General features: G+C 42.3%; 1 protein-coding gene across 2 annotated transcripts in view; it reads right to left on the reverse strand.

Moving 5' to 3' along the window:
- The window catches only part of LOC139761669 (uncharacterized), a 74,270-nt gene that overhangs the window by 23,647 nt on the left and 31,685 nt on the right, over positions 1–18,938 (reverse strand). For both annotated transcript variants that reach the window (XM_071685994.1, XM_071685993.1), the window contains one exon: positions 10,351–10,553. In XM_071685994.1, coding sequence (XP_071542095.1) covers positions 10,351–10,553 — 203 coding nt within the window. The remainder of the gene's footprint in view (positions 1–10,350; positions 10,554–18,938) is intronic.

Raw genomic sequence — 18,938 nt, forward strand, 5'->3', positions numbered from 1 at the left:
AGCATCAGATTGGGGAAGAGCACTGTGGTTTCAGAAGTGGTAGAGGATGTGTGGATCAGGTGTTTGCTTTGAAGAATGTATGTGAGAAATACTTAGAAAAACAATATGTAGCATTTATGGATCTGGAAAAGGCATATGATGGAGTTGATAGAGATGCTCTGTGGAAGGTATTAAGAATATATGGTGTGGGAGGCAAGTTGCTAGAAGCAGTGAAAACTTTTTATCAAGGATGTAAGGCACGTGTATGAGTAGGAAGCGAGGAAAGTGATTGGTTTTCAGTGAGTTGGTTTGCGGCAGGGGTGCGTGATGTCTCCACGGTTGTTTAATTTGTTTATGGATGGGGTTGTTAGGGAGGTGAATGCAAGAGTCTTGGAGAGAGGGGCAAGTATGCAGTCTGTGTGCTTGAGAGAGATTGGAAAGTGTGTCAGTTGTTCGCTGATGATACAGTGCTGGTGGCTGATTCAGTAAGAAACTGCAGAAGCTGGTGACTGAGTTTGGTAAAGTGTGTGAAAGAAGAAAGCGAAGAGTAAATGTGAATAAGAGCAAGGTTATTAGGTACAGTAGGGTTGAGGGACAAGTCAATTGGGAGGTAAGTTTGAATGGAGAAAAACTGGAGGACATGAAGTGTTTTAGATATGTGGGAGGAGATTTGGCAGCAAATGGATCCATGGAAGCGGAAGTGAGTCACAGGGTGGGGGAGGGGGTGAAAGTTCTGGGAGCGGTGAAGAATGTGTGGAAGGCGAGAACATTATCTCGGAAAGCAAACATGGGTATATTTGAAGAAATAGTGCTTCCAACAATGTTATATGGTTGGGAGAAGTGGACTATAGATAGAGTTGTGCAGAGGAGGGTGCATGTGTTGGAAATGAGATGTTTGAGGACAATATGTGGTGTGAGGTGGTTTGACCGAGTAAGTAATGAAAGGGTAAGAGAGATGTGTGGTAATAAAAAGAGTGTGGTTGAGAGAGCAGAAGAGGATGTTTTGAAATGTTTTGGTCACAAAGAAATAATGAGTGAGGAAAGATTGACAAAGAGGATACATGTGTCAGAGGTGGAGGGAACAAGGAGAAGTGGGAGAACAAATTGGAGGTGGAAAGATTGAGTGAAAAAGATTCTGAGTGATTGGGGCCTAAACATGGAGGAGGGTGAAAGGTGTACAAGGAATATAGTGAATTGGAACAATGTGGTATACCGGGGTCGATGTGCTGTCAGTGGATTGAACCAGGGCATGTGAAGCATCTGGGTAAACCATGGAAAGTTTTGTAGGGCACTGTGTGGAAAGGGAGCTGTGGTTTTGGTGGATTATACATGACAGGTAGAGACTGTGAACAAATGTGGCTTTTGTTGTCTTTTCGTAGCGCTACCTCACACACATGTGGGGGGGAGGGGGTTGTCATTTCATGTGTGGCGGGGTAGCGATGGGAATGAATAAAGTCAGCAAGTATGAATTATGTTTTTTTTTTTCTTTATACCTCGTCGCTGTCTCCCGCGGTTGCGAGGTAGCGCAAGGAAACAGACGAAAGAAATGGCCCAACCCCCCCCATACACATGTACATACACACATCCACACACGCAAATATACATACCTACACAGCTTTCCATGGTTTACCCCGGACGCTTCACATGCCTTGATTCAATCCACTGACAGCACGTCAACCCCTGTATACCACATCGCTCCAATTCACTCTATTCCTTGCCCTCCTTTCACCCTCCTGCATGTTCAGGCCCCGATCACACAAAATCCTTTTCACTCCATCTTTCCACCTCCAATTTGGTCTCCCTCTTCTCCTCGTTCCCTCCACCTCCGACACATATATCCTCTTGGTCAATCTTTCCTCACTCATTCTCTCCATGTGCCCAAACCATTTCAAAACACCCTCTTCTGCTCTCTCAACCACGCTCTTTTTATTTCCACACATCTCTCTTACCCTTACGTTACTTACTCGATCAAACCACCTCACACCACACATTGTCCTCAAACATCTCATTTCCAGCACATCCATCCTCCTGCGCACAACTCTATCCATAGCCCACGCCTCGCAACCATACAACATTGTTGGAACCACTATTCCTTCAAACATACCCATTTTTGCTTTCCGAGATAATGTTCTCGACTTCCACACATTTTTCAAGGCTCCCAAAATTTTCGCCCCCTCCCCCACCCTATGATCCACTTCCGCTTCCATGGTTCCATCCGCTGACAGATCCACTCCCACAAAGGCAAAGGGGATAAGAGTGAGTGCTCAAATTACAGAGGTATAAGTTTGTTGAGTATTCCTGGTAAATTATATGGGAGGGTATTGATTGAGAGGGTGAAGGCAGGTACAGAGCATCAGATTGGGGAAGAGCAGTGTGGTTTCAGAAGTGGTAGAGGATGTGTGGATCAGGTGTTTGCTTTGAAGAATGTATGTGAGAAATACTTAGAAAAGCAAATGGATTTGTATGTAGCATTTATGGATCTGGAGAAGGCATATGATAGAGTTGATAGAGATGCTCTGTGGAAGGTATTAAGAATATATGGTGTGGGAGGCAAGTTGTTAGAAGCAGTGAAAAGTTTTTATCGAGGATGTAAGGCATGTGTAAGTGTAGGAAGAGAGGAAAGTGATTGGTTCTCAGTGAATGTAGGTTTGCGGCAGGGGTGTGTGATAACTCCATGGTTGTTTAATTTGTTTATGGATGGGGTTGTTAGGGAGGTAAATGCAAGAGTCTTGGAAAGAGGGGCAAGTATGAAGTCTGTTTGGGATGAGAGAGCTTGGGAAGTGAGTCAGTTGTTGTTCGCTGATGATACAGCGCTGGTGGCGGATTCATGTGAGAAACTGCAGAAGCTGGTGACGGAGTTTGGTAAAGTGTATGGAAGAAGAAAGTTAAGAGTAAATGTGAATAAGAGCAAGGTTATTAGGTACAGTAGGGTTGAGGGTCAAGTCAATTGGGAGGTGAGTTTGAATGGAGAAAAACTGGAGGAAGTGAAGTGTTTTATGAATTATGTACATGTGTATATATGTATATGTCTGTGTATGTATATATATGTATATGTTAAAATGTATAGGTATAGAGACAGGAGGTCAAGAGGAGGTCAAGAGAAAGGTGCAAGAGGTGAAAAAAAGGGCAAATGAGAGTTGGGGTGAGAGACTATCAGTAAATTTTAGGGAGAATAAAAAGATGTTCTGGAAGGAGGTAAATAGGGTGCGTAAGACAAGGGAGCAAATGGGAACTTCAGTGAAGGGCGTAAATGGGGAGGTGATAACAAGTAGTGGTGATGTGAGAAGGAGATGGAATGAGTATTTTGAAGGTTTGTTGAATGTGTCTGATGACAGAGTGGCAGATATAGGGTGTTTGGGTCGAGGTGGTGTGCAAAGTGAGAGGGTTAGGGAAAATGATTTGGTAAACAGAGAAGAGGTAGTAAAAGCTTTGCGGAAGATGAAAGCCGGCAAGGCAGCAGGTTTGGATGGTATTGCAGTGGAATTTATTAAAAAAGGGGGTGACTGTATTGTTGACTGGTTGGTAAGGTTAATGTATGTATGACTCATGGTGAGGTGCCTGAGGATTGGCGGAATGCGTGCATAGTGCCATTGTACAAAGGCAAGGGGGATAAGAGTGAGTGCTCAAATTACCGAGGTATAAGTTTGTTGAGTATTCCTGGTAAATTATATGGGAGGGTATTGATTGAGAGGGTGAAGGCATGTACAGAGCATCAGATTGGGGAAGAGCAGTGTGGTTTCAGAAGTGGGAGAGGATGTGTGGATCAGGTGTTTGCTTTGAAGAATGTATGTGAGAAATACTTAGAAAAGCAAATGGATTTGTATGTAGCATTTATGGATCTGGAGAAGGCATATGATAGAGTTGATAGAGATGCTCTGTGGAAGGTATTAAGAATATATGGTGTGGGAGGCAAGTTGTTAGAAGCAGTGAAAAGTTTTTATCGAGGATGTAAGGCATGTGTACGTGTAGGAAGAGAGGAAAGTGATTGGTTCTCAGTGAATGTAGGTTTGCGGCAGGGGTGTGTGATGTCTCCATGGTTGTTTAATTTGTTTATGGATGGGGTTGTTAGGGAGGTAAATGCAAGAGTCTTGGAAAGAGGGGCAAGTATGAGGTCTGTTGGGGATGAGAGAGCTTGGGAAGTGAGTCAGTTGTTGTTCGCTGATGATACAGCGCTGGTGGCCGATTCATGTGAGAAACTGCAGAAGCTGGTGACGGAGTTTGGTAAAGTGTGTGAAAGAAGAAAGTGAAGAATATATGTGAATAAGAGCAAGGTTATTAGGTACAGTAGGGTTGAGGGACAAGTCAATTGGGAGGTAAGTTTGAATGGAGAAAAATTGGAGGAAGTGAAGTGATTTAGATATCTGGGAGTGGATTTGGCAGCAGATGGAACCATGGAAGTGGAAGTGAGTCACAGGGTAGGGGAGGGGGTGAAAGTTCTGGGAGCGGTGAAGAATGAGTGGAAGGCGAGAACATTATCTTGGAAAGCAAAAATGGGTTTGTTTGAAGGAATAGTGCTTCCAACAATGTTATATGGTTGGGAGGCGTGGGCTATAGATAGAGTTGTGCGGAGGAGGGTGGATGTGTTGGAAATGAGATGTTTGAGGACAATATGTGGTGTGAGGTGGCTTGATCAAGTAAGTAATGAAAGGGTAAGAGAGATGTGCAGTAATAAAAAAAAGTGTGGTTGAGAGAGCAGAAGAGGGTGTTTTGAAATGTTTGGTCACATGGAAATAATGAGTGAGGAAAGATTGACAAAGAGGATACATGTGTCAGAGGTGGAGGGAACGAGAAGAGGGAGACCAAATTGGAGGTGGAAAGATGGAGTGAAAAGGATATTGTGTGATCGGGGCCTGAACATGCAGGAGGGTGAAAGGAGGGCAAGGAATAGAGTGAATTGGAGCGATGTGGTATACAGGGGTTGACGTGCTGTCAGTGGATTGAATCAAGGCATGTGAAGCGTCCGGGGTAAACCATGGAAAGCTGTGTAGGTATGTATATTTGCGTGTGTGGACGTGTGTATGTACATGTGTATGGGGAGGGTTGGGCCATTTCTTTCGTCTGTTTCCTTGCGCTACCTCGCAAACGCGGGAGACAGCGACAAAGTATAAAAAAAAAAAAGAAAAAAAAAAAAATGTATATGTGCGTGTGTGGACGTGTATGTATATACATGTGTATGTGGGTGGGTTGGGCCATTGTTTCGTCTGCTTCCTTGCACTACCTCCCTAACACGGGAGACAGCGACAAAGTATAATAATAATAATAATAATAATAATAAAAAATATATATAGTGATGGGTGATTTCAATGCAAAGGTGAGTAATGTGGCAGTTGAGGGTATAATTGGTGTACATGGGGTGTTCAGTGTTGTAAATGGAAATGGTGAAGAGCTTGTAGATTTGTTTGCTGAAAAAGGACTGGTGATTGGGAATCCCTGGTTTAAAAAGAGAGATATACATAAGTATACATATGTAAATAGGAGAGATGGCCAGAGAGCATTATTAGATTACATGTTAATTGATAGGCGCATGAAAGAGAGACTTTTGGATGTAAATTTGCTGAGAGGGACAACTGGAGGGATGCCTGATCATTATCTTGTAAAGGCGAAGGTGAAAACATAATGTCAAGATTTTCAGAAAAGAAGAGAGAATGCTGGGATGAAGAGAGTGGTGAGAGTAAGTGAGCCTGGAAAGAAGACTTGTGTCAGGAAGTACAAAGAGAGATTGAGTTCGGAATGGAAAAAGGTGAGAGCAAATGATGTAAGGGGAGTGGGGGAGGAATGGGATGCATTTAGGGGAGCAGTGATGGCTTGCACAAAAGATACCTTTGTCATGAGAAACATGGGAGGTGGGCCAATCAGAAAGGGTAGTGAATGGTGGGATGAAGAAGTAAGATTGTTAGTGAAAGAGAAGTGACAGGCATTTGGACAGATTTTTGCAGGGAAATAGTGCAAATGACAGAGAAATGTATAAAAGAAAGAGGCAAGAGGTCAAGAGAAAGGTGCAAGAGGTGAAAAAGAGGGCGAATGAGAGTTGGGGTGAGACAGCATCATGAAATCTTTGGCAGAATAAAGAGATGTTTTGGAAGGAGGTAAATAAAGTGCATAAGACAAGAGAACAAATGGGAACTTCGGTGAAGGGGGCAAATGGAGAGGAAATAACAAGTAGCGGTGAAGTGAAAGGGAGATGGAGTGACTATTTTGAAGGTTTGTTGAATGTGTTTCATGACAGAGTGGCAGATATAGGGTGTTTTGGTCAAGGTGGTGCGCGAAGTGAGAGGGTCAGGGAGAATGGTTTCGTAGAGATGGGGTGAGACAGTGTCATTAAATTTTAAGGAAGAATAAAAAGATGTTTTGGAGGGAGGTAAATACAGTGCATAAGACAAGAGAACAAATGGGAACTTCAGTGAAGGGGGAAAATGGGGAGGTAATAACAAGTAATGGTGAAGTGAGAGGGAGATGGAGTGAGGATTTTGAAGGTTTGTTGAATGTGTTTCATGATAGTGTGGCAGATATAGGGTGTTTTGGTCAGGGTGGTGTGCGAAGTGAGAGGGGGCAGGGAGAATGGTTTGGTAAACAGAGAAGAGGTAGTGAAAGCTTTGCAGAAGATGAAAGCCAGCAAGGTGGCGGTTATGGATAGTACTGCTGTGGAATTCATTATAAAGGGTGGTGACTGTGTTGTTTACTGGTAGGTGAGGATATTCAGTGTATGTATGGTTCATGGTGAAGTGCCTGATGATTAGTGGAATGCATACATAGTGCCATTGCATAAAGGCAAAGGGGATAAAGGTGAGTGTTCAAATTACAGAGGTATAAGTTTGTTGAGTATCCCTTGGAAATCACATGGAAGGGTATTGATTGACAGGGTGAAGGCATGTACAGAGCATCAGATTGGGGAAGAGCAGAGTGGTTTCAGAAGTGGTAGAGGATGTGTGGATCAGGTGTTTGCTTTGAAGAATGTATGTAAGAAATACTCAGAAAAACAGATGGATTTATATATGTAGCATTTATGGATCTGGAGAAGGCATATGATAGAGATGATAGGTATTACGAGTATATGGTGTGGGAGGTAAGTTGCTAGAAACAGTGAAAATCTTTATTGAGGATGTACGGCATGAGCACAAGTAGGAAGAGAGGAAAGTGACTGGTTCCTAGTGAATGTCGGTTTGCGGCAGGTGTGCATGATGTCTCTATGGTGGTTTAATTTGTTTATGGATGGAGTTGTTAGAGAGGTGAATTCAAGAATTTTGGAGAGAGGGGCAAGTATGCAGTCTGTTGGGGATGAGAGGGCCTGGGAAGTGAGTCAGTTGTTGTTCGCTGATGATACAGTGCTGGTGGCTGACTCAAGTGAGAAACTGTAGAAGTTGGTCACTGAGTTTGATAGAGTGTGTGAAAGAAGAAAGCTGAGAGGAAATAAGAATAAGAGTAATGTTATTAGGTTTAGTAGGCTCGAGGGACAAGTCAATTGGGAGGTAAGTTTGAATGGAGAAAAACTGTAGGAAGTGAAGTGTTTTAGATATTTGGGAGTGGATTTAGCAATGGATGGAATCATGGATGCGGAAGTGAGTCACAGGGTGGGGGAGGGAGTGAAATGGTTTCCCACGTCAGTGAGGCAGCGCCAGGAAAGTCGAACAATGGACCATCCAATCATATACACACATATATACATAAATGCCCACACGTACACATATACGTACATATACTTATCAACATATACATGCACATACACAGACATATACGTATATACACATGTACATGTTCATACTTGCTTGCCTTCATCCATTCCCAGCAACAACCTGCCCCACAGGAAACAGCATTGCTACCCCCTGCTGCAGCGAGGTAGCACCTAGAAAACAGACAAAAAAGGCCACAATCATTTATGCTCAGTCTATAGCTGTCATGTGCAACTTACTGAAACCACAGCTTCCTATCCTCATCCAGGCCCTACAGACTTTTTTATGGTTTACCTAGACATTTCACACGCCCTGATTCAGTCCAATGACAGCACTTTGACCCCAGTATGTCACATTGTTCCATTTCCTCTATTCCTTGCACACCTCTCACCCTCCTGCATGTTCAGGCCCCGATTGCTCAAAATCTTTTTCATTCCATCATTTCCACCTCCAATTTGGTGTCCTGCTTCTCCTTCTTCCCTTCACCTCTGACACTTATATCCTCTTTATGAATCTTTCCTTAATCATTCTCTCCATGTGTCCAAACCATTTCAACACATCTTCTGCTCTCTCAACCACATGCTTTTTTATTTCCACACATCTCTCTTACCCTTTCATTACTTACTCGATCAAACCACCTCACACCACATGTTGTCTTCAAACATTTCATTTCCAACACATCCACACTCCTCCACACAACCCTATCTATAGCCCATGCCTTGCAACCATATAACATTGTTGGAATTACTATTCCTTCAAACATACTATTTTTGCTCTCTGAGATAACGTTCTCTCCTTCCACACATTCTTCATTGCTCCTAGAACCTTCACCCTGTGATCCACTTCTGCTTCCATGGCTCCATTCACTGTTAAGTCCACTCCCAGATATCTAAAACACTTCACTTCCTCCAGTTTTTCTCCAATCAAACTTATATCTCAATTAACTTGTCCCTCAACCATAGTGAATCTAATAACCTTGCTCTTATTCACATTCACTTTCAACTTTCTCCTTTAACACACTCTTCCAAACTCAGTCACAACTTCTGCAGTTTCAAGCTCGAATCAGCCACCAGAGCTGTATCATCGGCGAACAACAACTGACTCGCTTCTCAGGCCCTCTCATCCATGACAAAATGCATACTCGCCCCTCTCTCCAAAACTCTTGCATGTACCTCCCAAACCACCTAATGTGATATACAGACTTAGGTAGTAGTTGGTAGGCAACCACTAACCAAGGAGGTATACTACCAGTACTACCCGCCTAGGTATCGTGAGGGTCAGTGACGTCTGTGGAGTGAGCCAGCACTTTAGTGGATGTCCTTTGACCCAGGTAGCTGTCTTTTGTTTCTGCCTCATCCACATGTAGACTGCTGGCATTCTGTCATACATAATACTTGAGACAAACACCTAACTCAGAACATTCGTTCTTCCTACCTCTAGATTTTTTTCTGGTGAGTGCTATGTGCCAGTAATGCCTTCAGGCAAAACAGTAAGAGCAATAGATACAAGATGAAGGTAGTAAAATTACACAGGAGCATTAGGAAAAAGTAACGGGTTGGAACATTAGTTAGACACGTTAGGTAATAGTAGTTGGTGGAAATATCAGGTAGGAGCCTCTGATAATGCTGCACTAGAGTTGCCCTTTGCCAATGGCCTCCTAAGTGTGAGGCACTAATGGCTAAGAAGCAGCGCCAGAGTTCACCAGTTACCGAGATTCTTTTGCTGTGACTACTGCTTTGAGTGAGTTCCCAAAGGGAACAGGCATCATAGTTATGGAAAGATATGTGGAATACAGGGGGGAATGTGATGTTAATGGATGGAACCAGAGCACATGAAGCAGCTTGAGGAAACCACAGAATAGTCAGTGGGGCTTGGATGGGGATGGGGTTTTGGTGCATTACACATCATGGCTATTGAAGTGATGTGAGCAGAGGCCTTTTCTTTCTCTATTCCTGGAGCTACCTTGCTAATGCAGGAATTGACAAAAGAGTATGAAAGAAATATATATTCTTTCATACTTGTTTGCTGTTTACTGTGTAGCAACGAAGCACCAAGAAAGAAAAAAGAATGGTCTCATTTGCTCACATCTCTCTAGCTTTCATGTATAATACAACAAAATCAAAGCCCCTGTTCTCAGCTAAGCACCAAAAACCTTTCATATGCCCTGGTACACCCCAATGATAGCATACTGGCCCCGGTATACGACATCATTCCAGTTCACTTTGTCAATGCATGCATCACACCCTCTTACACTTTAGGGCTCAACTCCTCAAAGCATCTTTCACTTCATTCTCCCATCTCTAGTTCAGCTTTCTCTCCACTTCTGACACATATACCATCTCAGTCAACCCCTCCTAACTCATTCTCTCCATATACCCAAACAATTTCAATACACCTTCTTCAGCTCTGTCATATATATTCTTCTTACTACTGTACCTCACTCTTACCTTATCATTTCTTACTTGATCAACCCTCTTCATGTCGCATATTGTCCTCAAGCATATGATAATATGATTTCCAACACAGCCACCCTCTTCCATATTTTCAATCTAAAGCCCATACCTCACATCCACTCATCAGGAATGCTCTACCTCCAAACATGCCCATCTTTGCCATCCTTCCCTCCCAAATAATGACCTATGACTTATTTCAGCTCCCACGTTTACATTCACTGCCATGTGTACTCCCAGGTATATATACCTACCTTCTGTAGTGTCTGACATAGCTTGCAAAATGATGAGAAGTCTCTGTAAAGTCCAAAGAAGTTCTCACTAAGGTCGAGGTGACACAGGGATAGCATGTGCTTGGTGGTGCTTAACACGTCCAGATCTGCAGACTTCAAGCTACACCCCACCATTCTGAGGTACTCCAAACCTCTAACTAAACCACGAAGACCTTCACATTTACCTTGAACAATCAAACAAGTAATGTATATCAGGAATATTTCAGTAATTCAATGAAATCCTATAATTCCAGAAGAAATCAATTTTCAGAGCTACTCAAAAACTTTTCAGACGGAAACATTCAATATAACACTTTTTTTCTGAGATGAGATGCAACATGAAATAAAAGATTTGTTAATGAAAATTAGCTCTTCATGACCGATTCCTTTGTATATAAGCTCAAACTCTTGGATCCTCTATGCATCAGCCATCTTCATACACATAAAACTTAGTATTATGTTTTCAAATCATACAGTAGTCATAGAAATATCTCATGTTCATATGATCATACTGGCATGTTTTAGAGGTTCATTCCAGACAAAACACTTACATCAAATACATCACAGGACATTACTGCATCCCTCCAAGGTCATGTCTACATGCTTGTAGAATAGCTATACACACACTCACAGCCTCCATCTCACATATAATATGCCAAGTAAATATTTTTGTGTTGTCTTACTTGGTGTATATTCTAATAATAGTATGGAGAAGAACTACATTGTACGTAAAAAAATGGCCATGCATAATTCAAAATTCGTTAAACATCCAATGGAAATTGTGAGTAAAAGAATTCTCAGGGAAGCAAGATACTGAGGGATTAATATACAAATTGTACTTTTCCCTTCTTATGAACAAGGAATAAGTTGTTGGATAAAGTAATCTAAAGCAAAACTGTTCAGAGTAAGCACATCTCCATATCAAAAAGAAGAGGGGTGGGGTGAGGTGTGTGTGTGTATGTGTGTGTGTGTGTGTGTGTGTGTGTGTTTGTGTGTGTGTTCGGGGGTTGGCATCTTACCCCACAAGACCCAGTACTTCCAGTTTTGATCATCATAAAAGATAAAACACTGAAAATCAATTTAGCAGTTATGCAACTCCTGGACCCCTTTTATGGTGCTCGAACAATTTCAAGGCTCCACTCTCAGGGAAAGCAGGGAAATGAAAAACAAAATCCTCTTGAACAATTAGGTCCTTGAAGAGACTATTTTCTTTTTCATCCATTGACAATAATAAAGGTTCTAAGAAAGTGATTTTTCACTTATGGCATAACCATTTGAAGATAAAGTCTGGTAACATCAACAGAGAATTTATACATCCTCGAAGGTTCAGGTAGGTGTGTCTAAATGCGTGTGGATGTAAACAAGATGAGAAAAAAGGAGAGATAGATAGTATGTTTGAGGAAAGGAACCTGGATGTTTTGGCTCTGAGCGAAACGAAGCTCAAGGGTAAATGAGAAGAGTGGTTTGGGAATGTCCTGGGAGTAGAGAAAAGTCAGGGGTTAGTGAGAAGACAAGAGCAAGGGAAGGAGTAGCACTACTCATGAAACAGGAGTGGTGGGAGTATGTGATAGAGTGTAAGAAAGTAAATGCTAGATTGGTATGGGTAAAACTGACAGTGGATGGAGAGAAATGGGTGATTATTGGTGCATATGCACCTGGGCATGAGAAGAAAGATCATGAGAGGCAAGTGTTTTGGGGGCAGCTGAGTGAATGTGTTAGTAGTTTTGATGCATGAGGCCAGGTTATAGTGATGGGTGATTTGAATGCAAAGGTGGGTAATGTGGCAGTTGAGGGAATTATTGGTGTACATGGGGTGTTCAGTGGATATGGTAAAGAGCTTGTAGATTTATGTGCTGAAAAAGGACTGGTGATTGGGAATACCTGATTTAAAAAGAGAGTTATATATAAGTATACGTACGTAAGTAGGAGAGATGGCTAGAGCATTATTGGATTATATGCTAATTGATAGGCACGTGAAAGAGAGACTTTTGGATGTTAATGTGCTGAGAGGTCCAACTGGAGGGATGTCTAATCATTATCTTGTGGAGGCGAAGGTGAAGATTTGTAGAGGTTTTCAGAAAAGAAGAGAGAATGTTGGGGTGAAGAGAGTGGTAAGAGTAAGTGAGCTTGGGAAGGAGACTTGTGTGAGGAAGTACCAGGAGAGACTGAGTACAGAATGGAAAAAAATGAGAACAAAGGAGGTAAGGGGAGTGGGGAGGAATGGGATGGATTTAGGGTAGCTGTGATGACTTGTGCAAAAGATGCTTGTGGCATGAGAAGCATGGGAGGTGGGCAGATTAGAAAGGGTAGTGAGTGGTGGGAGGAAAAAGTAAGATTATTAGTGAAAGAGAAGAGAGAGGCATTTGGACGATTTTTGCAGGGAAATAATGCAAATGACTGGGAGATGTATAAAAGAAAGAGGCAGGAAGTCAAGAGAAAGGTGCAAGAGGTGAAAAAGAGGGCAAATGAGAGTTGGGGTGAGAGAGTATCATTGAATTTTAGGGAGAATAAAAATTTTTTTTGGAAGGAGGTAAATAATGTGCGTAAGACAAGGGAACAAATGGGAACATCAGTAAAGGGGGATAATGGGAGGTGATAACAAGTAGTGGAGATGTGAGAAGGAGATGGAGTGAGTATTTTGAAGGTTTGTTGAATATGTTTGATGATAGTGCGGCAGATACAGGGTGTTTTGGTCGAGGTGGTGTGCAAAGTGAGACGGTTGGGGAGAATGATTTGGTAAACAGAGAAGAGGTAGTAAAAGCTTTGCAGAAGATGAAAGCCAGCAAGGCAGCAGGTTTGGATGGTACTGCAGTGGAATATATTAAAAATGGGGGTGACTGTATTGTTGACTGGGTGGTAAGGGTATTTAATGAATGTATGACTCATGGTGAGGTGCCTGAGGATTAGCAGAATGCTTGCATAGTACCACCATAAAAAGGCAAAGGGGATAAAAGTGAATGCTCAAATTACAGAGGGATAAATTTGTTGAGTATTCCTGGGAAATTATATGGGAGGGTATTGATTGAGAGGGTGAAGGCATGTACAGAGCATCAGATCGGGGAAGAGCAGTGTGGTTTCAGAAGTGGTAGAGGATGTGTGGATCAGGTGTTTGATTTGAAGAATGTATGTGAGAAATACTTAGAAAAGCAAATGGATTTGTATGTAGCATTCATGGATGTGAAGAAGGCATATGATAAGAGATGATAGAGGTGCTCTGTGGAAGGTATTAAGAATATATGGTGTGGGAGGCAAGTTGTTAGAAGCAGTGAAAAGTTTTTATCAAGGATGTAAGGCATGTGTACATGTAGGAAGAGAGGAAAGTGATTGGTTCTAAGTGAATGTAGGTTTGCAGCAGGGGTGCGTGATGTCTCCATGGTTATTCAATTTGTTTATGGATGGGGTTGTTAGGGAGGTGAATGCAAGAGTTTTGGAAAGAATGGCAAGTATGCTGTCTGTTGTGGATGAGAGAACTTGGGAAGTGAGTCAGTTGTTGTTCGCTGATGATACAGCACTGGTGGCTGATTCGGGTGAGAAACTGCAGAAGCTGGTGACTGAGTTTGGTAAAGTGTGTGAAAGAAGAAAGCTGAGAGTAAATGTGAATAAGAGCAAGGTTATTAGGTACAGTAGGGTTAAGGGACAAGTCAATTGGGAGGTAAGTTTGAATGGAGAAAAACTGGAGGAAGTGAAGTGTTTTAGATAACTGGGAGTGGATTTGGTAGTGGATGGAACCATGGAAGTGGAAGTGAATCATAGGGTGAGGGAGGGGGCGAAAGTTTTGGGAGCATTGAAAAATGTGTGGAAGTCGAGAACGTTATCTTGGAAAGCAAAAATGGGTATGTTTGAAGGAATAGTGGTTCCAACAATGTTATATGGCTGCAAGGCGTGGGCTATAGATAGAGTTGTGCGGAGGAGGGTGGATATGCTGAAAATGAGAAGCATGAGGACAATATGTGGTGTGAGGTGGTTTGATCGAGTAAGTAATGAAAGGGTATAAAAACGAAAATGATGAATGCAAGTTATGGGACAGTGTGGAAGGAGTGGCATGGAAGGGAATGACTGACAATTATCAAGGAAGAGGGAAAAAGGATGTGCAATTGTGTTTCCACCAAGGGTACAAAGCATGGATGGAATGGATCAAGAATTGTGTGGGTGAAAGGAAAGATTAGAAATGTGAAGGGTTTGAGTGATTTGTGACACTGGATGAAAGGTTGAAATAAGCTGTTCTAGATGCTACAGTTATGGATGGATTCTTTGGAGACTCTGACCATTTTGCACTTCTTGTTGGGGATAAGGATCAGGAAAAAGAAGAGGTGGGAAAGGAGGGTGAGTAAAAGTTCGATGGAAGTGCAGTAAATATGAGGATGCAGTCATTTGTGAATGTGGTGCTTAAAAGGTTTAAAAAAAGACTATCAAAGACTGTACAATTAGTAGTTTGATTCCAAATCATGAAATACAGTTATAGAAAGGGAAATGCAAGGTGGATGGATAATATCAGAAATGCTGTGAAGAAAAAGGCACGTAGTAGATTGCTTGAAAGGAACATACCAGCAGAAGTTCAGTAAAGGAGGAGGGAAGAATATATAATATACAATATAATATAAATGGTATGTTAAGAAGCTGACACAGGGAAAGCAAAGAAACAGTAGATAAAAATTTGAAAGAAAGTTCAGAGAAAAGTTTTGGGAAAATATGAAAATATGCAAGGAGGAGAAAAAGGAAAGATGTGAATGTAAGAGTGGAAATACTAATGTGAGAAATAAGGTTGGGGAGTTGCTAAATCAAAAGGATGAGGTGAAGGGAAGATGGAAAGAGTAATTTGAAGAACTGGTGAGTGTGGGGGAAAGTGATGCAGCATTCGTTACATGCATGGTATGGAGGAGGGAGGGTAGAGGATACAAGTGCAAGGGCCTTTAATTCTAATAACATGGGAAGTAAATGGGGTGATAATGAGGATTAAGGTAGGAAAGTCACCTGGAGTTTATTGGATTATGGTTGAATAGCTGAAGTATTGAGGAGAGAGTGTGATAGAGTGGATGCATTTGATATGTACTTTAGCATGGAAACAGATGGTTGTGACAAAGGATTGGCTGAAAACTACAATCTTTCCTTTATTCAAAGGAAAATGTGATAAAGATGTATGTAGTAATTACATGGGAATAAGTTTGTTAAGCTTACCAGGAAAAGTGTATGCCTCATACACAGGTGTCCTGGGTTCGATCCTGGCTGTTGGAGGTTTGTATGTTCTATGAAGGTGCGCATTTCTATGCACTTTATTCGTATTCATATACCTCCACATTGTACAGTTAGGTTCGGTAAAATGCTATCAGCTGGCTATGTGCGTCTGTTGGGAAATAACCGGTACAGACCCCTTTGCTCACCACTGTGAGACCAAGGGTATTCGAGTACTTAGTATTTGAATAGTTGTTTCCTATTAGCCAGGCCCATAGCCTAGCGGTTAGCTTTCCTGCCTCTTACACACGGGTCCCGGGTTCGATCCTGGCTGTTGGAGGTTTGTATGTTCTATGAAGGTGCGCACTTCTATGCACTTTATTCATATTCATATACCTCCACATTGTACAGTTAGGTTTGGTAAAATGCTATCAGCTGGCTATGTGCGTCTGTTGGGAAATAACCAGTATAGACACCATTGCTCACCATTGTGAGACAAAGGGTATTCGAGTACTTAGTATTCGAATAGTTGTTTCCTATTAGTCAGGCCCATAGCCTAGCGGTTAGTATTCCTGCCTCTTACACAGGGCTCTCGGGTTCGATCCTGGCTGCTGGAGGTTTGTATGTTCTATGAAGGTGCACGTTTCTATGCACTTTATTCGTATTCATATACCTCCGCATTGTACAGTTAAGTTCGGTAAAATGCTATCAGCTGGCTATGTGCATCTGTTGGGAAATAACCGGTATAGACCCCATTGCTCACCACTGAGACGAAGGGTATTCGAGTACTTAGTATTCGAATAGTTGTTTCCTATTAGCCAGACCCATAGCCTAGCAGTTAGCATTCCTGCCTCTTACACAGGGGTCCCATGTTCAATCCTGGCTGTTGGAGGTTTGTATGTTGATACACGTATATAAATAAACACCCACATACGCACATATACGTATATATATCAACATATACATCCATATACATACACATATGCAGATTTTTTTTTTTTTTTTTATACTTTGTCGCTGTCTCCCGCGTTTGCGAGGTAGCGCAAGGAAACAGACGAAAGAAATGGCCCAACCCCCCCCCCATACACATGTATATACATACGTCCACACACGCAAATATACATACCTACACAGCTTTCCATAGTTTACCCCAGACGCTTCACATGCCTTGATTCAATCCACTGACAGCACGTCAACCCCGGTATACCACATCGCTCCAATTCACTCTATTCCTTGCCCTCCTTTCACCCTCCTGCATGTTCAGGCCCCGATCACACAAAATCTTTTTCACTCCATCTTTCCACCTCCAATTTGGTCTCCCTCTTCTCCTCGTTCCCTCCACCTCCGACACATATATCCTCTTGGTCAATCTTTCCTCACTCATTCTCTCCATGTGCCCAAACCACTTCAAAACACCCTCTTCTGCTCTCTCAACCACGCTATTTTTATTTCCACATATCTCTCTTACCCTTACGTTACTCACTCGATCAAACCACCTCACACCACACATTGTCCTCAAACATCTCATTTCCAGCACATCCATCCTCCTGCGCACAACTCTATCCATAGCCCACGCCTCGCAACCATACAACATTGTTGGAACCACTATTCCTTCAAACATACCCATTTTTGCTTTCCGAGATAATGTTCTCGACTTCCACACATTCTTCAAGGCCCCCAGAATTTTCGCCCCCTCCCCCACCCTATGATCCACTTCCGCTTCCATGGTTCCATCCGCTGCCAGATCCACTCCCAGATATCTAAAACACTTCACTTCCTCCAGTTTTTCTCCATTCAAACTCACCTCCCAATTGACTTGACCCTCAACCCTACTGTACCTAATAACCTTGCTCTTATTCACATTTACTCTTAACTTTCTTCTTCCACACACTTTACCAAACTCAGTCACCAGCTTCTGCAGTTTCTCACATGAATCAGCCACCAGCGCTGTATCATCAGCGAACAACAACTGACTCACTTCCCAAGCTCTCTCATCCCCAACAGACTTCATACTTGCCCCTCTTTCCAAAACTCTTGCATTTACCTCCCTAACAACCCCATCCATAAACAAATTAAACAACCATGGAGACATCACACACCCCTGCCGCAAACCTACATTCACTGAGAACCAATCACTTTCCTCTCTTCCTACACGTACACATGCCTTACATCCTCGATAAAAACTTTTCACTGCTTCTAATAACTTTCCTCCCACACCATATATTCTTAATACCTTCCACAGAGCATCTCTATCAACTCTATCATATGCCTTCTCCAGATCCATAAATGCTACATACAAATCCATTTGCTTTTCTAAGTATTTCTCACATACATTCTTCAAAGCAAACACCTGATCCACACATCCTCTACCACTTCTGAAACCACACTGCTCTTCCCCAATCTGATGCTCTGTACATGCCTTCACCCTCTCAATCAATACCCTCCCATATAATTTACCAGGAATACTCAACAAACTTATACCTCTGTAATTTGAGCACTCACTCTTATCCCCTTTGCCTTTGTACAATGGCACTATGCACGCATTCCGCCAATCCTCAGGCACCTCACCATGAGTCATACATACATTAAATAACCTTACCAACCAGTCAACAATACAGTCACCCCCTTTTTTAATAAATTCCACTGCAATACCATCCAAACCTGCTGCCTTGCCGGCTTTCATCTTCCGCAAAGCTTTCACCACCTCTTCTCTGTTTACCAAATCATTTTCCCTAACCCTCTCACTTTGCACACCACCTCGACCAAAACACCCTATATCTGCCACTCTATCATCAAACACATTCAACAAACCTTCAAAATACTCACTCCATCTCCTTCTCACATCACCACTACTTGTTATCACCTCCCCATTTGCGCCCTTCACTGAAGTTCCCATTTGCTCCCTTGTCTTACGCACTTTATTTACCTCCTTCCAGAACATCTTTTTATTCTCCCTAAAATTTAATGATACTCTCTCACCCCAACTCTCATTTGCCCTTTTTTTCACCTCTTGCACCTTTCTCTTGACCTCCTGTCTCTTTCTTTTATACATCTCCCACTCAATTGCATTTTTTCCCTGCAAAAATCGTCCAAATGCCTCTCTCTTCTCTTTCACTAATACTCTTACTTCTTCATCCCACCACTCACTACCCTTTCTAATCAACCCACCTCCCACTCTTCTCATGCCACAAGCATCTTTTGCGCAATCCATCACTGATTCCCTAAATACATCCCATTCCTCCCCCACTCCCCTTGCTTCCATTGTTCTCACCTTTTTCCAGATATGCAGATATTACATACATACACAAGTACATATTCTTACTTGCTTGCCTTCATCCATTCCCAGCACTACTCCACCCCACAGGAAACAGTGAGGTAGCGAAAGGAAAACAAACAAAAAA

The sequence above is a fragment of the Panulirus ornatus genome, chromosome 41 (genome assembly GCF_036320965.1).
Source record: "Panulirus ornatus isolate Po-2019 chromosome 41, ASM3632096v1, whole genome shotgun sequence".
Classification (NCBI taxonomy): Eukaryota; Metazoa; Arthropoda; class Malacostraca; order Decapoda; family Palinuridae; genus Panulirus; species Panulirus ornatus.